The sequence below is a fragment of the Mustelus asterias genome, chromosome 20 (assembly GCF_964213995.1).
Source record: "Mustelus asterias chromosome 20, sMusAst1.hap1.1, whole genome shotgun sequence".
Taxonomy (NCBI): Eukaryota; Metazoa; Chordata; class Chondrichthyes; order Carcharhiniformes; family Triakidae; genus Mustelus; species Mustelus asterias.
This window is the reverse complement of record NC_135820.1, coordinates 33,594,266-33,613,688: the sequence shown is the minus strand read 5'-3', so window position 1 is coordinate 33,613,688 and position 19,423 is coordinate 33,594,266. Positions and strand designations below refer to the sequence as shown.

General features: G+C 40.3%; 1 protein-coding gene across 4 annotated transcripts in view; it reads right to left on the bottom strand.

Annotated features, from left to right (window-relative positions):
• LOC144508463 (ankyrin repeat domain-containing protein SOWAHC) overlaps nt 1–17,964 on the bottom strand; it is a 102,628-nt gene extending 84,664 nt beyond the window's left edge. For 2 of the 4 annotated variants that reach the window (XM_078236397.1, XM_078236399.1), the window contains exons 1-2: nt 17,698–17,957; nt 10,194–10,255 (exon numbers count right to left, since the gene is read on the bottom strand). In XM_078236397.1, the coding sequence (XP_078092523.1) occupies nt 10,194–10,255; nt 17,698–17,839 (204 nt within the window). In that variant the 5' untranslated portion in view covers nt 17,840–17,957. Of the gene's footprint in view, nt 1–6,822; nt 6,895–10,193; nt 10,256–17,697 lie in introns of all 4 variants that reach the window. The other 2 variants (XM_078236396.1, XM_078236398.1) reach the window with 2 other exon arrangements.
• Nucleotides 17,965–19,423: the final 1,459 nt, after the last annotated feature.

Sequence of the window (19,423 nt, the reverse complement as noted above, 5' to 3'; positions counted from 1 at the left end):
TGTGTCAGTGTTCAATCTTGAAAATGATACTTAGATGTTAGAATTGAATAATTTTTAATAATAAAACAAGTATTAAATGAGGTCAGCATTTTATTTGGAAAGAATAGGGTCTTGGAAATGGACTGAGGAACCAGGCAGGATGATATCCATTAAAGGGCACTCAAGAGAGATGGAACAGGCACGTGAAGGCCAGCCTGAATTTTTAATGGTTCACTGATCTGTGGGATGGGTCCTCTAGACTGAAAAGAAGCTAATATAGTTCCCATCTTTAAAAAAAATAAGACGGACCCTGGTAACAATAGGCCTATTAGTTTATCAGTAAAAAGGAAAGATACCAGTGAAAATTATTATTGGTGCAATGTTTGATTACTTACATAGTGAGGGAAATCTTTGGGACACCACACGATTTTATTAAAAGGTTATGCTTTACACACTTAATTGCATTTTAAGAAATCATGTAATTGGTAGATTAAAGAAGCCAAGTTGACATTTTCTACTTAGACTTCCAAAAAGCTTTTGAAAGGGTACTGCGCAAGAAACTTCCCTTTAAAATTGTAGTCTCTGGTATTAGTGATTATACATTCTGCTAGACTGAGATCTGGTTGAAAGGACATAGGCACAAAGTAGTTATAGCTGGATTAAGATCTAGGTGTCCCACATGGATCAGTGCTGGAACCATTTTCAACAATGCTCTGGATACAAGAGTTGGTACACAATCACAATTGTTACGATGTAGAAGGACGACATGTGGCCCATGTTTGCACTGGCTCTCCAAACAGGCAAGTTTAATGCCATTCCCTTGCCTTTTTCCCCCCATACCCCTGCACATTGTTTCTATACAAGTAATCATCTAATGCCCTCTTGAATGCCTCTGATTGAACCTGCCTCCAGCACACTTCCAGGCAGTGCATCCCAGAGCCAAACTATTCATTGTGTGAAAAAGTTTTTTCTTGCTTCTTTTGCAAATCATTTTGATTTGTGCCCTCTCATTCTTGATCCTTTTATGAGCAGGAACAGTTTCATCCTATATACTCAGGCCAGCCTCCTCACGATTTTGAACATCTCTATCAAATCTCTTAGCCTCATGGATCAGTGAATCTATCCTCATAACTGAAGTTCCTCATGCCAGGACCATTCCTGTAAACGTCTTCTGCATTCTCTCCAATGAATTCACATCCTTCTCAGTGTGGCGCCCCAGAACAATACACAATATTCCAACTGAGGTCTGACTATCATCTTGTATAAATTCAGTATAACCACCTTGCACTTGCAATCTATGACCCTGTTGATGAAGCCCAGAATGCTATACACTTTATTAACTGCTCTCTTCACCTGTCCTGCACCTTTCAATGATCTAAGGTTCTATGCATATATACATCCAGGTCCCTCTGCTCCTGCAACCCTTTAAGAATTTTACCCCTTATTTGATAGTCTTTCCATGTTCTTCCTACTAAAATGCAACCCTTCCTCCAACCTGAAAAATACCATTACTCTCTGCATTCTATCGGTTCAGCTAATTTTGCAATCACATCTCTTCTGTCTCTTTTATTCCATGAGCTATAACTTTTCTCAAGTCTGTTGTGTGGCACTGTATTGAATGCCTTTTGAAAGTCCACGTACACCACATCAACGGCATTACCCGCATCGACCCTTTCACTTACCACCTCAAAAAACTCTAGCAAGTTGGCAAAATACGATTTCCCCTTTAGAAATCCATGCTGTTTCTTTCTAACCAACCCACATTTTTCTATGTGATGACTAATTCTATCCCAAATAATTGTTTCTAGAAGCTTTTCCACTACTTGTGTTAAACTGACTGGCCTGTAATTGCTGGAGCTATCCTTACAACCTTTTTTTTAATTAGGGCATAACATTTGCAATTTGCCAGTCCTCTGGCACCTCCACTGTGTCCAGAGAAGACTAGAAGATTCCGGCCATGATCTGTCAATTTGCAGATTATGGCAACCTTTGACCTGAAAGCAGTGCTAAAAGAAAATTCTGTAATTTCTTAAAATATTTGTAGAATCTGTAATTCTTTTTAAGGATGTTTGAAAAGGACTTTTAATTTTCTTGAATAATAAGAAATACTGGTCCATCTGATCGGCCAATCTTTGACCCAGAAACAGTACCAACAGGAAGGAAATTAATGTACAAAAGCTGTGGTCAGGTACAAGGAAGAGCTGCAGACAAAGGATATCTATAGCAGGGGGAAGAACAGACAAGGCACATTTACAAGAAGCAGTGTGCGCGTGCGCAATACAGTTAAACAGGACAGAAAGCTGAAGACAAGGTGCTGCTTCAGATTTGGTGGCGTTCATCAGGCCATTTAATGGGATGTATTAAAGGGATCTGATAAAAGGAGTCTCTGGGGGATTTATAATCTTTGTCATCAAGACTGCTGCGAACCTAGGTAAAGTTCTCATGGTGCGTACCATTCGGGTGACGTCCGTCCCTGGGGACCTCAGACGGAATACATTTACTGGTGAATGCAACTAAACTGTTTGAGTGGTAAAGAGACAGACTCTACATACCAGATGACGAGTTAAGAACTTTGAAAGTGCATGTGGTGCCACATGTCTGTGGGAAGTGATGTGAGTGCATGTGGTTGTGCAAGATGCATCTTTGTTGTATCAATTATTTAAAGTGAAATATAAATTTTTATCTCAAACATAATTTGCCTGTTATTTCACGTCTAAATTTATGCTGTTCTTGAATCTCCGAGTTGCTCTTGTAGCCACAGTATTTATATGGCTACTTCAGTTCATTTTCTGATCAATGGTAACCCTCAGGCTGTGGATAGTAGGGGATTCAGTGATGGTAAATGTCACTGAATGTCAAGGGGAGATATCTAGACTCTCTCGAGTTGAAATTGGTCTGGTACATGTGCGGCGCAAATGTTACTTGCCATTTAGCAGTCCAGATCTACGTTGGATGTAAGGAAGAAGTGGTTCCCCCCCCCACATCCCCCCCAGTGAATAGTAGACCTCAGCAACAGGCTGCCATTTTGTGTGGTGAATGCTGATTCACTAAATCTGTTCAAGCAAGAGTTGGACTTATTTCTGGCTGAAATGACATCACCTCTTACTTTAATGTAGGCAAATGCAGAGATCTCAAGATCAAAGATACATGTTTTGACCACCTAGCTAGTCAAGCAAGGTGGCAACAAGATTAATAGAGGTATGATATGGTGAACGGCCTTAGATTGTGCTACATGGCATGAGATGATCCTTGATGTGCTGGGCAGACCACAATGGAATTGCAACGGTGTTGGAGTTGGAGAGTGTTGAAACTGTAGCGTGGTGACTACATAGATAGGCTTTGTAGACACAATACCAGGATAGCGTTCAAATAAAGAGTTGGTAAGCAGACAGATCTCTTGTGGTGCAATTTCAGTACATAACCTGTCAGTTCAGTGAGTGGGACAGTGCATTGAGGGGACCAGCAACAGGTTAGCTCAGTCAGAAATCCGAATGACCAGGGCATGGGCTGGATTGATAGCAAGCGAGGGAGAGTCAAAAAAAAAAACCGCCATAAAATTCAGGCCAGAGAAGGTTGTGATTATAATGGGCAGAGCTTTGGAAAAAGCACAGAAAAACAGCTACAACAACACTCAGCCCAGGTATTATAGAAGGAGGAAGCTCAAAAAGGGACATTATCCAAATGTCTACAAAATTTTCCAGTTTGAATTGGGACGCAGTTGACTACTATTGGAAATCAAAATGTTTATATAGCAGACAAAGCTATGGTTTCTTGATTCAGGTGTGTCTGAACCAGAAAAACAAGCCATAAAAATTTGCCTAGCAATTGGGACTGAAGGTCTATACTGTCTGAACAAGTCCAAATTAACAGAAGAGCTGAAGAATGCCCTAATGATATGGAATACATTGGAGGGCGGGTTCAGAATCAGGTGAACTTCCATATTCATCGACTACAGTTCACGTCATTTTGACAACAGCGTTCAGATTCCAGAGACCATTGTCAGAAGTTGCAGACAAAAAAAGTATATACTGTGAATTTTGAGAGATGTAGAGCTAGCAGACAGGATTGTGGAGTTGATGATCAAATCCATTCCCGTGGAAGCATTTCATAAAAATCCAAAACGTATAATGTCGTCGAATTACCCAAGGGTGGACAACTCCAATTATTGATGCATTTACTGGAACACCCAAACCTAGCAAAACATGTGGAAGGTGTGGCCTTGTGCATGCATCAAGCAAATGCCCAGTTTTCCACCAATTCTAAAAGGCATGTAGTAGAAAAGACCATTGGCAACAAAAGCAGATGCAGGTACAAAAACAATTCAAAACAGGTACCTTCAAGCAAGAATGACCATCTGGTATTCCCTTGGAATTTTCTGGTTTGCCAATGGTATGCACAATGAGACAAAGATGGTGAAAACCTGTTTCACTACAATCTCATTGAAACCTTACATGCCGCCACACTGTCTGAAGTTTTAAAAATATTTGAATTAACTGCCCTAACTAGTTGTTATTGGTCAAGATTGACACAAAGGTGTGGCCAGGTGGCCAACGGCAATAGCGCTATAATCAAGCACGCTGGGAATTTTGATCAAGTTGGTACAGGTCAAAGAAGGCTGAAGCAAATCATGACCTGTAACTTTGTGTTGACCAAATAAAGACGGTTGTTTGGATGGGTTCCAGACAGACCAGAGCCAATGATTATTGCCTTATTCCATGGCTATATGAAACATGCAACTTGGTATAAACATTTGGATTGGCCATGCCAAATTCTCCCTTGGTGTACCCGAACAGACACTGGAGTGTGTCGACTAGGGGATTTTCACAGTAACCTCATTGCAGTGGGAATATAAGCCTACTTGTGACTAAAAAAAAACATTTGGCAGTTGTTTCCAAGCAACTCCATTGGCTGCAAGTCAAATATTGTGATCAGTTTACGGTTATATTATTGGTTGCGTGCCAGAAAACCTCCTGAAAGGATGTGTAAAGGTTAGAGTAAAAAGAGGACCTTTGAGTCTTTTCCTCAGTGGAATCACATGTCCTGAAGATCATCTTCAGAGAAGATCAAAGAACTAAGGGAAGATTCATACCCGAGGGCAGACCTGGCCAGTTCACTCAAGCGGGTAATATTTATTTTCAGTGAAAGCTTAAAGTTAAATGATTGAGTTGAAGTTAAGGTTGAATTAATTGAGAATTAAATTAAGCTAAAGTGTTGCAATGAACGTATTTATGTTGAGTATTGGTATCTGAAATGATAAAGAGTGATTGAATTTAAGTGAAAGCTGAGTTGGCTCTATGTTCTTTGTTAGTCACAAGGGGAAAATATCTGAGGGCATTAAAAGGTTTAAAGTATTCCAGTCAGCCAACAAAGACAAGTGCCAACATACTAACTATGCAAATTCTACAAGAAAACATATCGATAGAACCAAGCCAAACTCACTAATGCAAAACTTTCAACATACAACAGTTCATAAATTCTACGTGCAGCATCCATTGCCCTGGAGTACAAATATAATCAATCCTCCCGAGTGTCCTCGCAGAGTAACAATCCATGGAATCAGTCAGAATTCATTTGGCAGAACAACCTCAGAGACAACTCCTATTACCTCAGTTCATGACCTAACATCAAAATATACAGAATGTTTTGACAACATAGGCAGTTTCAAGGGAGCTGCAACATTACCCTTGCAGGAGAATGCAAGACTGTTAACTGATCCAACATGCAAGTACAGCATCCACTTACAATACAAATTAAAAGTTCAAACTAAACAAAATGGAGAAAGACTCAATCATTAGAAGAGTACAAGAGCATGCAGACTGGTGCAACTCAATTACGCACATCAAAGGATGAATCATTGAAAGTATGCCTTGATCCGCAGTGCCTCATTATGCAGCTCTGAAACACTGTCTCTACCAAACACCTGTACTAGAAAAGTTAAATCCAAGATTTGAAAGTGCAACATTGATGTCAAGCATGGCAACTGGTTAGTACATCTCGCGGAGAAGTCCGATGGGCTTACTATGCTTTGTAACCTATTCAAACGATACTGCTTTCAAAGACTTCTTTTCGGGCCGTTAGCCAGGATCTCTTTCAAGACCATATGGATCACATTACATGTGCTGCGTCAGGATACATCTACATTGCCAATGACATTGCTTTTGTAGGAAGCAAGAGTAGGATCATAATCTGCACTTATTGGTGCAAGTGGCATGTAACAAAGGATTGGTATTCAATAGTCCGAAATCCACAGCATCAAATAACTTTCTTCAATTTTATTTATTCCAATGCTGAAATATGTCCTGATCCAAGTAAATGAAGAACATATATTAAAGAGACCTAGATATTTTTGATGATCGTCCTTATTTTGAGGAGTTGGCATTGCTATAATTTTCTGTCTCCATGCATTCCCAATTTTTCGGAAAAATCTTAATTGCGCAAGGGAATTTGAGGAAGTTCCTGTGGCACACTTTTTCAAAGTGCTGAAACTGTCATCACCACAAGCATCAACACAGCAATTTTAATGATCCTAGGGAGACAACTATCCTGGATATAGATGCCTTACAGAAAGGCCTGGAAGCACACACAATTCGAAAAGACAAACCGATTGCATGTGTGCAACACAATCTAACTGCTCCAACATCGAATGAGGAACATTAGCTTTAGTGTTTGCAGTCATGTGTCTTCGTACCTATCTGGAGGAGATGATTTGGATAAAATTATTGACAAGTGCCCTGCCTCTTAAAAAAAATGCAAGCCAGGTCACTTGACGATTACACAGATACACTTAGCAGTTCACCTAACCCAGCAAAAACAAAAGGTGTATCCTTTGAATGATAACCTGACTTCATTGACATCGAGCTTGAAGGTGTTCTCCAAATTGATCTGGTATATTTTGCACACCACAGATGCCAGCAGCTACAAAGAAAAGGCAAAGGTTCAAAACTACAGAAATGTGGAAAATCATCGTAGGATGACCCGATTCAATTCAGCATGTCCAGATACACGCAAGACCTTTTTGGCCTTACTTTGATGAGTTAGGCACTTCAAGGGGAGTCATTTTTAAAGGCAGGTAGATCACCCGATATTCTTCACCAACTTCCTCAAACATAGGCATAGATCAGATGAGAAGATTCGCAAGTGAGATAATCTATTGGCCAGGTATGAACAATGACACTGAAGTCATCATAATAAGTGCAAGGCCTATGCAGAGTGAGCACAAAGCACCATGGATTCCATATGAAATTCCTACCCATCCTTGGTCTAAAATTATATCCAACGTCTCCCTCATGTCCATGGTGCTGACTTCATCGTCAACTACTTTACCAATTACTCCATTATTCAACAATTGCACAATACCCTAAGCACAACTTTTATACACACTTTTATCTGGTGTGCCTGGAGATCATTATGGATGACAGTTTGTAGTTTCAGAATACATGTGAGAAGTAGAATATTGATCACACTACTTATTTGCCTCATTACTCTAGATCTAAAGGCCTAGCCGAAAAAATGATTCTCACAGTGAAATCATTTTCTCAAATATAGACAGACCAAGCAAGATCTACACATTGTAATGTTACATCCAAGTGTGGCACCTTTTAAGTTCAACTATTCCATCACTGACAAAAATCACATTCAGCAGACCATTGCATCCCAATGTACCTACACTTACCCATTCTATCCTCTCAGAAATTAGACAGCAACTTTTAAAACTGCAAGAGAAGATAACCAACGAGCACAACAAAAATGCAGGTACAAAATTGCCAAGTTTAGAGTTGGGACAACAAATTTTCATCTAGGATCTCAGGGAAAAGTACATGGCAATCAGCCAAGGTGACAAGGATTTGTTCAGAACCAAAGTTCTAGGAAGTAATTACATACAAAAGGTCCAATGGTGAGATGTAACCGAGAACAAATCAGATGCATTCCAGCTATTGCATCGAAGACTAAATCCCAAATGCAACCAGAAACGACATCCAAGAATGCCAATCCCTCAGGTCACTCTGAGCAATTAAAGACACCCCCAGAGAAGGTTACGATTGCAAGAACTGGGTGGATTACCTCTACCTTTTAGAGGCTTATAGATTGATCAGTTCTTTACACATATGTAATGGTGACTATTTACAATACATGTTCATGTTTCGTTATACTTCTTTGGAAGAGGGGAAAATGTCTTTCAAAAGGAAGTGGGATGTTGTAACATGCCTTTCAGAGATAGTGGCATGACATCATTAGAAGGAACTGTTTCATGTGATCCAGTCTTAGTTTCACTTTTGATCGAGCAGTGCACGCGCAAAGAAAGCTCTGTCGCTGATGCTTTCAAGCTTTCTATCCATGTATATCTGTTCTCATGTGCCCAGTTTTAATATATGAACGCACAACATGTTTACCCAATCTCGAGTGATATCAGCTCCCACAAACAGCAATTTGGAAATGATCCTATTGTGACTTTTGAAAGAGAAGGCACTGTTGAAGATATCGTGACCACAATTGAATGGGCAAGAGTGGAACCAAGAAAGAGCAGTCCCACTGAACTGCACAACAGAAGAGCGGCATCGAAAGTGTGGTAAACAATTTTAAAGATTGCAGAGAAGTCAGGGAGGAAAATTCACCACAATCCCACAGGATAACATCTAGGACTTCGAAGAGGCTGTGCAAGTGTTGTGATAGGAACAGAACCTGATCGGCAATTCACACATGCAGTTGCTGGAAAGACAGGCATGTATTTGGGAATTGAGGGGGGGGGGAAATGAGCAGGGAAAGGGCTTAAAAAGAGAAACTTGAAAAATACAGGGATCAGAGTAGGCAGAAAGTTGATGGTATTTTTTGGTGGGCAAGAATGTGGGGAGGGGAAGGGAAACTAAGGCAGCTGAAATTAAGTGATCAAAAAGGAAAAGGCAAGGCGTCCTCAAAAGAGGCACATGATTCAGTTGAAGTGGTCAGAATACTGCTGTGTAACATGGTACACTTGCTTTTATTCAACTCTTCATTCATACTTTATCTCTTACTCATGCTGTATGAATTGGTATACAATCAAGACAAAACAAAATACCCAGCAGCAAATCTTGAGATTAGAAGAATACAATCAAAAATTCCAGAAGAATTATAATACACTACTAATACAGACAAGGGATTTTCCCCACACTGCTAAACTTGATAAAGATAGCTGAAATAATTGAAATAAAAATTCTGAAAAACAAAGCTAGTCTACCAGTACCTGAGCAAGAACAGATGGGCTCATACTTTGGATGCCTATACATCCAAATATTTATTACAAACAAAAATTATTCAACAAGTGATTGTTTTATTTGAAGCTGATCAGCTGTAGGTACCAATTAGCCGCATAGGTAAAATAGTTCTCTCTTTGCATTGGTCAAAATAAACAACACTCAAATGTACTATAATTTTGACATTTGCATTTATATTCAGTCAAATTTGGTTTGATAACTCTCCAGTGAAGCACCCTGCAATATAAATGCAAGTCATAATTGTTGTTGATGTTGGTTATAGGGTTAAAGGAACTTAGAGATAAAGAGGGCAAGGCAATGAAGGGATTTGAAGAGCAGGATGAGAAGTTTTAAATTATGCCATTGTTAGACCAGCTTCCAGTCTAGGTCAGCAAGCACAGGGGTGATGGGTGACTAGGTCTCGGTGAGTTAATATAAGGACAGTAGAGTTTTGTATAAGCTCATTGATGCAGACACAGAGTGGTCAAGAGAGCAATGATGTAGTCAAATCTAGAGGTAACAAAGGCATGAATCCACTGCACTGTCAAATATGCTAAGGTCAGGCAATTGAGCATAGAAGGATCAAACTTTGGTTTGCACTAGTCATTTACATACTATCAAATCAGCAATCAGAAAAGTATTGTAAGAGCCCTAGAGCCTTCATCTTCAGCCCTGCTGAAACAAACATTCTTCAACACTAACACTGGGGTCCATCTAGGTACATAGGAAAAAACAGCAAATACAGCATCTGCTGGGTTATCATTAGCAAGTTGCACATCTTTTTTTGCTGCAAGATCTTGCAACTAAGCAAAATAATGCATTTACACACATTTTTTCTGGATTTCTTGTACAGGTAATGTATAGTCAAGTCAGTTGGATGTAACAAAAAAAATGGATTGAGCACAAGAAGATTGCAGATGTGTGAAAGAGGGAAAAGGGCATGAGAGAGATTATTTAAACAAATAATGAAATCTAACCAATACTTACATCTTCCTGCTTCACCAGTGCAATCTTGTTGACAATATCTTTGAAGACATCACGATATTTAGCTATAGAAAAGTAAAACTTATTTTAGTGCCAATTACACTCCAACCTTAAACATGTTAAATAAGATTGCATAAATCATGAAACAAGAGGCTGTCTGGATTTTATACAATAGACCAAAGAGGGTTATCAATGTCTTATCATTTGCTTATAGCTTCTATGTGAACTATTCTAATCTACAATTTTTCCCCATAGGAATTAGCTGATCACATCTGATGCTAATCAAAATACATTTAAAAGCTATTTTACCCTAAATAATAGCTATTAATAATAGCTCTCTGAAAAAAAAATCACACAGACTAAATGTTAACTCTGATTCTCTCTCCAGAGATGCTGTCAGATCTGCTGGGTCTTTCCAGCATTCTTTTTTATTTCAGATTTCCAGCATCTGCAGTATTTTTTTTATTTTTGAATTTTTAATAAAAAGGAAAAACAGAAATACCTGAGGGTGCAGATACATAGAACCTGTGAGTGCAGGTTCAAAGCCCATAAGGAGCAATTAAAGACTAGATTTTATAATTAGGGGCGCAGAGTATAAATTCAGTGAGCTGAATTTGCACAGGATATTGGTTAGGCCACAAATTGAGTTATTAAATGCAATTCTGGCACTCAATCACATAAAAAATATTAGAGATAAAGATTCGAGTGTTTTTTTATGCTCTGGAATAAGATCATCTCAAGAAATGCTCTTAATTCTCACCCTTGTAGCTTTCCTTCTCAAATCAGCACTCTTCCATTATAAGCGTGAAAACTCGCAGACTGTAATTAACTGTAATTATCTCAGTGTATAACTTGAGACCCAGCTTTCTTGCTCGCTATCCTACAATATACCATGACTCGCATATCTCCTTCCAGGAGTGTCAACCTTGGAGCAAAGGTTTACAATCCACCCCATATAAACATAGAACAACAATTCATATGTACTGATGTATTTGATTCTCGCAGTTGTCATAAATGATGTGATCATGACCATTTGTATTGTATGTGAATGCTATGAAAATAGATGTTAGCAGGAATAAAGTTATAAAAATAGGGACTCAAAAAAGAAAACAACTGGGATTTTTCCCACTTAAAGTGAGACGTTAGTGGGATAACCACTCCCAAGGCATAATACATTTGTACAGTAAATGTGCACTATTATCTGGCCCTCTACAACTTGTGTAAAACAAGTAATTTGATGAATGCAGTTAACTTCTAAAAAGTTTAGTTAGGCCTTCAAGGGCCTGTTCCTGTGCTGTACTTTTCTTTGCTCTTTGTAAAAGCGCAGTCTTAGGCAACAGAGTGCAATAACAACACCAAAGCATGGTGTTACCTGGTGGGTTTACAACCAAGCTGCTTCCTCACAGTTTCAACTGTGGCATCAAAGGGTATCCCCACAAGAGGAAAGTGAGTAATGAAACAAAGTGTGAGGCCTAATGCTGTATGTACAGACTGTGTAGTTATTTTAAATGATGGTTTTACAAGTAAATCGAAGAACAAGTTGCCTATCTATGCTTTAGCCAGGAACTGCTGTATTGGGGATGGGCAAAGCTGTAACATTTTTCACTGAAGTAAATCTTGGTAAGTTATCACAGTCATAAATTCATTATGGTAAACTCTCACTATTTGCATTGCCTGTGGCAGCATTCAAGAGTTTTGCACAGCAGCATACATTCACACTTTTGCCATTTTTATGGACATTTATTTGTCTCAGATAATATTGGCATGGAAACCACTACATATGGCATAAGAAAGTGCAGTAAGAGTTTTAACAACACCGGGTTAAAGTCCAACAGGTTTATTTGGTAGCAAAGAAAGTGCATCAGGGGGAGTTCTTGAAACACTGAAGATTTTTGAATATCTAAAAGCATGTATTAAATTGCTGCATGTTTAGCTTTTCAATAGATTTATGTACACACACACACACATAAACACAGCTCAACTGATGAGCCACATTAAGGGCTTTAATTTTGTCCAGTGCTTTGAAAACTAAAGCAACTAAGCTATTATTTCAACACATCATTTCAGCAGCTGCATTCAATTTATTAACTTTGAGAAATATGTCATATTTAATGCCGATTGTAAGCAACAGGCTGTCACCGACAACTTCAAAACAGTGGTCCAGCAAGGTTAGTGCGAGCCAAGAATGCAGTAAATTTTTTGAAATAGATAAACAGATTGCAGCCTGCCCACCATAGATTGCAACACTATGTCAGAGCACATGAAACTCAGGCCCAGTTCCCAGTCTTGTGCTGGTTTACGTATTTAACTCGGGCAGCAGTCAGAATCCCAAAATAGAGAAGGAACCAAAACAATGAAAATCAAATTACCTTTTAGGATTACAGATTCTGAAAGAGTTGCCATGGATTAGCCAATTAGATAATATAGTTTGGTGGTGTTATTTCATGTTTCAAAACATATCATGTGGCTTGAGAAATACTGCAACGACTCCAACTACACTACCTTCCCCAACACCTCCCTCTGCATACATGCCCCTCACCAAACCCAACCCAGATTAATTCAAAAATAATTACTGCCATTTTAGAAACATAATCATAAAACATCCTTGGATGTACCAAATAAGCATACAGTGCATTGGCAAAATACATGTATACAGCTTCACAACTGTTATACAAACGACAGATGCATGGATTTGGGACTATGATTTTTTTTTTAAAAAATCAATATTGAAGATTTTAATCAATGCTTTTAGGCTTTTCCAGGAAATCTAATCAATTTCTTCACGATGTTACACATACCTGGTCTGAGAGCTAGTGTGATGCTTATTTGCTTAACCTGACCTATTCCTTGTGTAAGAAGTTTAACAATACCAGGTTAAAGTCCAACAGGTTTATTTGGTGGCAAAAGCCACACAAGCTTTCGGAGCTCCAAGCCCCTTCTCCAGGTGAGTGGGAATTCTGTTCACAAACAGGGCATATAAAGACACAGACTCAATTTACATGAATAATGGTTGGAATGCGAATACTTACAGCTAATCAAGTATTTAAGAAACAAAACAATGTGAGTGGAGAGAGCATCAAGACAGGCTAAAAAGATGTGTATTGTCTCCAGACAAGACAGCCAGTGAAACTCTGCAGGTCCAGACAACTGTGGGGGTTACAAATAGTGTGACATGAACCCAATATCCTGGTTGAGGCCGTCCTCGTGTGTGCAGAACTTGGCTATCAGTTTCTGCTCAGCGACTCTGTACCGTCGTGTGTCGCGAAGGCTGCCTTGGAGAACGCTTACTCGAATATCAGAGGCCGAATGCCCGTGATCGCTGAAGTGCCCCCCAACAGGAAGAGAACAGTCTTGCCTGGTGATTGTCGAGCGGTGTTCATTCATCCGTTGTCGCAGTGTCTGCATAGTTTCCCCAATGTACCATGCCTCGGGACATCCTTTCCTGCAGTATATCAGGTAGACAACGTTGGCCGGGTTGCAAGAGTATGTACCGTGTACCTGGTGGATGGTGTTCTCACGTGAGATGATGGCATCTGTGTCGATGATCTGGCACATCTTGCAGAGGTTGCCGTGGCAGGGTTGTGTGGTGTCGTGGTCACTGTTCTCCTGAAGGCTGGGTAGTTTGCTGCGGACAATGGCCTGTTTGAGGTTGTGCGGTTGTTTGAAGGCAAGAAGTGGGGGTGTGGGGATGGCCTTGGCGAGATGTTCGTCTTCATCAATGACATGTTGAAGGCTCCGGAGGAGATGCCGTAGCTTCTCCGCTCCGGGGAAGTACTGGACGACGAAGGGTACTCTGTCCACTGTGTCCCGTGTTTATCTTCTGAGGAGGTCGGTGCGATTTTTCGCTCCACATCATGACTATTCCTTGAGGCCATTGCTCAAATACTTTGTGCTGAAGTGATTTTAGATGGTAAAGCCAAATGCTTCTAGCCATTTGTCAACTTCTGAATGAGAAACCAATTGTAGCTACTGGCAAATTTCTGGCTCCACATCAAAGCTCATCATGCAATGATTGACTTTCATACTCTTCCTTTAGGTGTTTGATTTACATGTGCAACATGTGCCATCTGGCGTTAACTATCTTGAGTGATACCAAAATTTACTTGACTGAGGGTTGGGGGGAGGGGGGGGGGGGGGGGCTGCAGCTTGGTCAGTGTCAGGTTCTGGCAGCATTAAGAGAGGGGAGCACAAATATGTTAAAATGACCCTTGGTTTTTTTTAGGCTGTTAAGATGTAAACAAATGTGCTTGTACCTTTGAGATTCCTCTCAAACTGCAGCCTTAGAATCATCAAGCATCCACTCCCTTTTCCTATCATCAGTCATAACCTACTCTTAACTTCTTGACTTAAAGCACAATGTCAAGTTTCAGTTGCCAAAATTCCTGAGCTGGAGATTTGGGGAGGATTGTGGAAGGCAATACAAGAGGTAACTACTGAGAGGAAACAAGAATTAGAAGCAGATCCTGGTTCCACCGGGTCTCCATCCCAGTTACATCATGGCCCCAATTCAAATTGGGAAGGAAGACACACACCACGCCTCCCAACTTCCACAGCTTCAGTTCCTATTTCTTGGCTGTCATAAGAATTCCAGCCAACAAGTTGTGGTTAGGCCCATAACTTGAAACCATACAGAGAGCAGATATCAATTTTGTAAATTGTCTTAGAAATATCTCAACCATCTAAGGCAGACATGGTTTCAGAGTTGAGTACCTTATAGTGCCAAAACTTTAATCCTGTAGAATAAAATTTTTAAATCATCTCTTTAATCCATTATTGAATAGCCTTTTGCTCTCCTCCATCGGAACATCACCCTGCAGCTGTGATCTTCTGCCACTTTCTAGGGGGGCAGCATTTGTGTTGCATGACTTATTCATGCTAAGTATTGAAATGAACTGATTCACATAGTTTGTGGCCAACCATTATACTTTGTGCATCTCTAGTGCAGAGTACAGACTCCAGAATTTCAAACCCAGTATTCAATGCACAAAATGCATTTAAGTTCATTTCTGAACAGCTTTAAGCTTAGCACATTCTTGTTGTGAGATGAAAATTTTATTTGGAGCCAAAATAAAGTGATGACTGACTGACATGGGGAGCAGCCAGTCAGAAGGAACTTCAAACTCGTCTTTTGATTGCAATTGTTGTTGAACTAGGTTTAATACATGTAGGAAAAAAAACAATACCAATCACATTGCATATAGTCATCGTTCACATTTGTTTGTTAACTACCATCACTTGCTCTGGAGAAAACATATCCAATTGAATCCTACGTTTGAGTCTTGCTGAGACTATGAAGCTGAAACTTTACTGAAGGTGAAGATGATTCATCAGATAAATTTGATCATGTTGTTATCAAACACTAGCTTTAGCTGGTTTTATTTTGGGCAGATAAGTTCTCTTGATTTGTCATTAAGAAATGGCTGCGCTCCCAAAACCTTAGTGGTTTCACATTGGTTTAATCAATCAACAGACAATGACAGAAAGAAATGGCCTTACAAGCCTAAGTACAAGACATTTGCAGATATATTGTAAGGAATGATATACAAGAATGTATAATCACAGTATCAACAAATTCTATGTAGACATTTTGCACATGTATATATAAACTACAGAATGATAATTTCTCAATCTCAACATCTTCCCAGCTCAACCTCCAGATGTTACAATGCATTACCCTTTTACTGTTTCAAATTACACTCACAATCTTATGCGCATTCAAATCTCATATGATTCTTACTACTTTCCATCTCCTTCACAAAGCAACATGTTCCAGATCTTCAATGTGTTTCAATGGGCATTAAACTTGTATGCTTTCCCTGTCGTGAAGAACTGCAAATATTAACTCTCGCAAGGACTGCAATAATTCTCAGGGCCACCTATACAAACAGCAAATAAACTACATAATAAAATATTTATAAAAAACAAAAATTTTGACCTTGACACAGTGAGATACAAATCATATAATGCACTGGGCACTTTTTTGGCACATCACTTCAAGAATTTCTTTTTCCAAATACTAAAGTCTACACTACAAATAAATCCAGGAATCAAATACTTCTGAGAAGAGGCATAATTAGAATAGGGAGGGTAGGGAATTATAGCACATTTCAGAGTTAGAAACATTGTTTGTTGATTCCATGGAAAACAAGTTTTGATGTAAATATTTGACTAGAACAGAGATAGATGTAGTTATGCTCTCTGTTTTTTAAACACATCATTAAAGGCCACCTTTGGCCATGGACCCAGTACCACATGCATGTTTAGCCGGAGAATCTGAAGACGATTAAGCTGTGATGGTCATTACTACTGAGCTTGATTTGGCTCTCACTAAGTCACAGTAGTAGACGGATAGAAATCAGGAACAGAAAACTCTAGTTGATTGGCCTCATTGCTTCCTGAGAGACAATTTCCCAGCACAGCTAAATTAATTATCTTTAAGGCCAAGGGTCTTTATGATCCAGATAGCATCTGCCACTTGAAACATAGAATCATAGGATGGTTACAATACAGGAGGCCATTTAGCCCATTGTATTCATGCCTGTGTTTTGGAAACAGACATGTTGGTTCCACTCCCCCATTGCCCAACAAATATATACGTTACAGGTGCTTCTGCAATTTCCCTTTCAAAGCCAGGACTGTATTGAATCTACCTCCATGACACTCTCAGTAATGTATTTCACATCCCAATTACTTTATGCGCAAACAAAAAGTTCTTCCTCATGTCACCACCACTTCTTTTGCCAATAACCTTAAACTGGCATTTTCTAGTTCTTAACCCTTTTGCCAATGGAATTAGTTCCTACCTGCTCTGTCCATATCTGTCATGATTTGGAAGCACTCCTCATCCAGCAACCATTCGTTCGATCTTCAAAAAGTCAAATTTAATGTTGCAGCTACTCCAGCCAACGCTAATAATGCAGGGTTTAGGTCAATACTCTGGGGAGTTTCTCAAGAACTTTAAGATCCCATTACCAACCAAACAAACCTTGCCACTCACAGGGCAGCACAGTGGTTAGCACTGCTGCCTCACAGCACCTGGGACCTGATTTCAATTCCCAGCTTGGGTCACTATGTGGAGTTTGCATGTTCTCCCAGTGTCTGCGTGCGTTTCCCCAGGGTGATCAAGTTTCCTCCCACAGTCCAAAAGACGTGCTGGTTAGGCGCATTAGCCATGCTGAATTCTCCCTCAGTATACCCAGACAAGAGCCAAAGTGTGGCGACTAGGCGATTTTCACAGTAACTTCATTGCAACATTCATGTAAGCCTACTTGTGACAATAATAAATAAACTTTAAAGTTCCATTGCGTTCATGTGTTAACTCACCTGAACGTCCACCCCCAAGTTAACCCTCCCACTCCCATAGTTTACCAACCCCGCACGCTCCGCTAATGATTGACAGCTAGATTGACCATTCACACAACCAGAAGCGCTGCCATGCGCGACATCGGGTCGCCCGCAAGCCAACCAGGTGGCTCTCCATGCGGGCGGGAGGGAGGATGCATCTCACCTTTCAGCTGTGGCTCCGGGGCGTTGATGAATTTTTTAAACCTCTCCACCAGCTCCTTGTTCCTCACTCGGCCGCCTTTCTTCGCCAAGTAGTCGATCAGAGCATCTTCTCGCAGATCCTCCGCGGTGCCACATTCCGCCATGTCTGTGTGGGGTGAGTAGGTGTTTGGCAGCCTCTGAAATAACGGTCCGAATGCCCAGCTCGCGCACGCCACCCACTTGGTGCTTCAAATTGCAGCTGGCCAGTGCGCGTGCGCGTCGACCGGCCACACCCTCCCAAACGCGCTTGCGCTGGAGCCCGCCACTGCTACTGCATTTTCAAGTAATAGCCGTGGTTACATTAAAGGTGACCCACGTTAAACCCAGGAGATCAGTACACAGCATAATAAATAAGGAACTTTTTTGAGTCATTTTACATAGACTGTGCAGTACAGAAACAGATCTCTCAGCCGGATCCACATGCATCTCCAACTCCCTTTCCATCTATCTCACCTCAGCCTTTCTATTTTTATTCCCTTTTCTCTCATTTGTCTGGTTCTTCGACAGAAAGCATCTGAGCTACTTGAATCAACCACTTCCTGTGGTATCTGTTCCACATCCTGAGCATTCCTTGAGCGTGATGAAATTTTTATCTTAGATTTTTTTTGGTAACAATCTTATATTTATAATCCCTAATGCTGGATGCTGCCACAAGTGGAAACATTCTCTCCAGACCTTTCCTGTCCAATGCATAATTTTAAAGACTCATTCAGGTCATCTCCAAGTCTTCTCCTTTGAAGAAAAATGCCCTAACCCAGAGAGGCGATGGCCTAGCAGTATTAGTCATAGAGGTTTACAGCATGGAAACGGGCCCTTCGGCCCAATTTGTCCATGCCGCCCTTTTTTTAAAAAAACCCTAAACTAATCCCAATTGTCTGCATTTGGCCATATCCCTCTATACCCATCGTACGCATGTAACTAAATGCTTTTTAAAAGACAAAATTGTACCTGCCTCTACTACTACCTCTGGTAGCTTGTTCCAGACACTCACCACCCTCTGTGTGAAAGAATTGCCCCTCTGGACACTTTTGTATCTCTCCCCTCTCACCTTAAACCTATGCCTTCTAGTTTTAGACTCCCTGACCTTTGGGAAAAGATATTGACTATCTAGCTGATCTGTGTCCCTCATTATTTTATAGACCTCTATAAGGTCACCCCTCAGCCTCCTACACTCCAGAGGAAAAAGTCCCAGTCTATCCAGCCTCTCCTTATAACTCAATCCATCAAGTCCCGGTAGCATTCTAGTAAACCTTTTCTGCACTCTTTCTAGTTTAATAATATCCTTTCTATAATAGGGTGACCAGAATTGCACACAGTATTCCAAGTTTGGCCTTACCAATGTCTTGTACAACTTCAACAAGACGTCCCAACTCCTGTATTCAATGTTCTGACCGATGAAACCAAGCATGCCGAATGCCTTCTTCACCACTCTGTCCACCTGTGACTCCACTTTCAAGGAGCTATGAACACGTACCCCTAGATCTCTTTGTTCTGTAACTCTCCCCAATGCCCTACCATTAACTGAGTAAGTCCTGCCCTGGTTCAATCTACCAAAATGCATCACCTCGCATTTGTCTAAATTAAACTCCACCTGCCATTCGTTAGTCCACTGGCCCAATTGGTCAAGATCCCATTGCATTGGAGATAACTTTCTTCACCAATCTTCACCAATCTTGGTGTCATTCTTC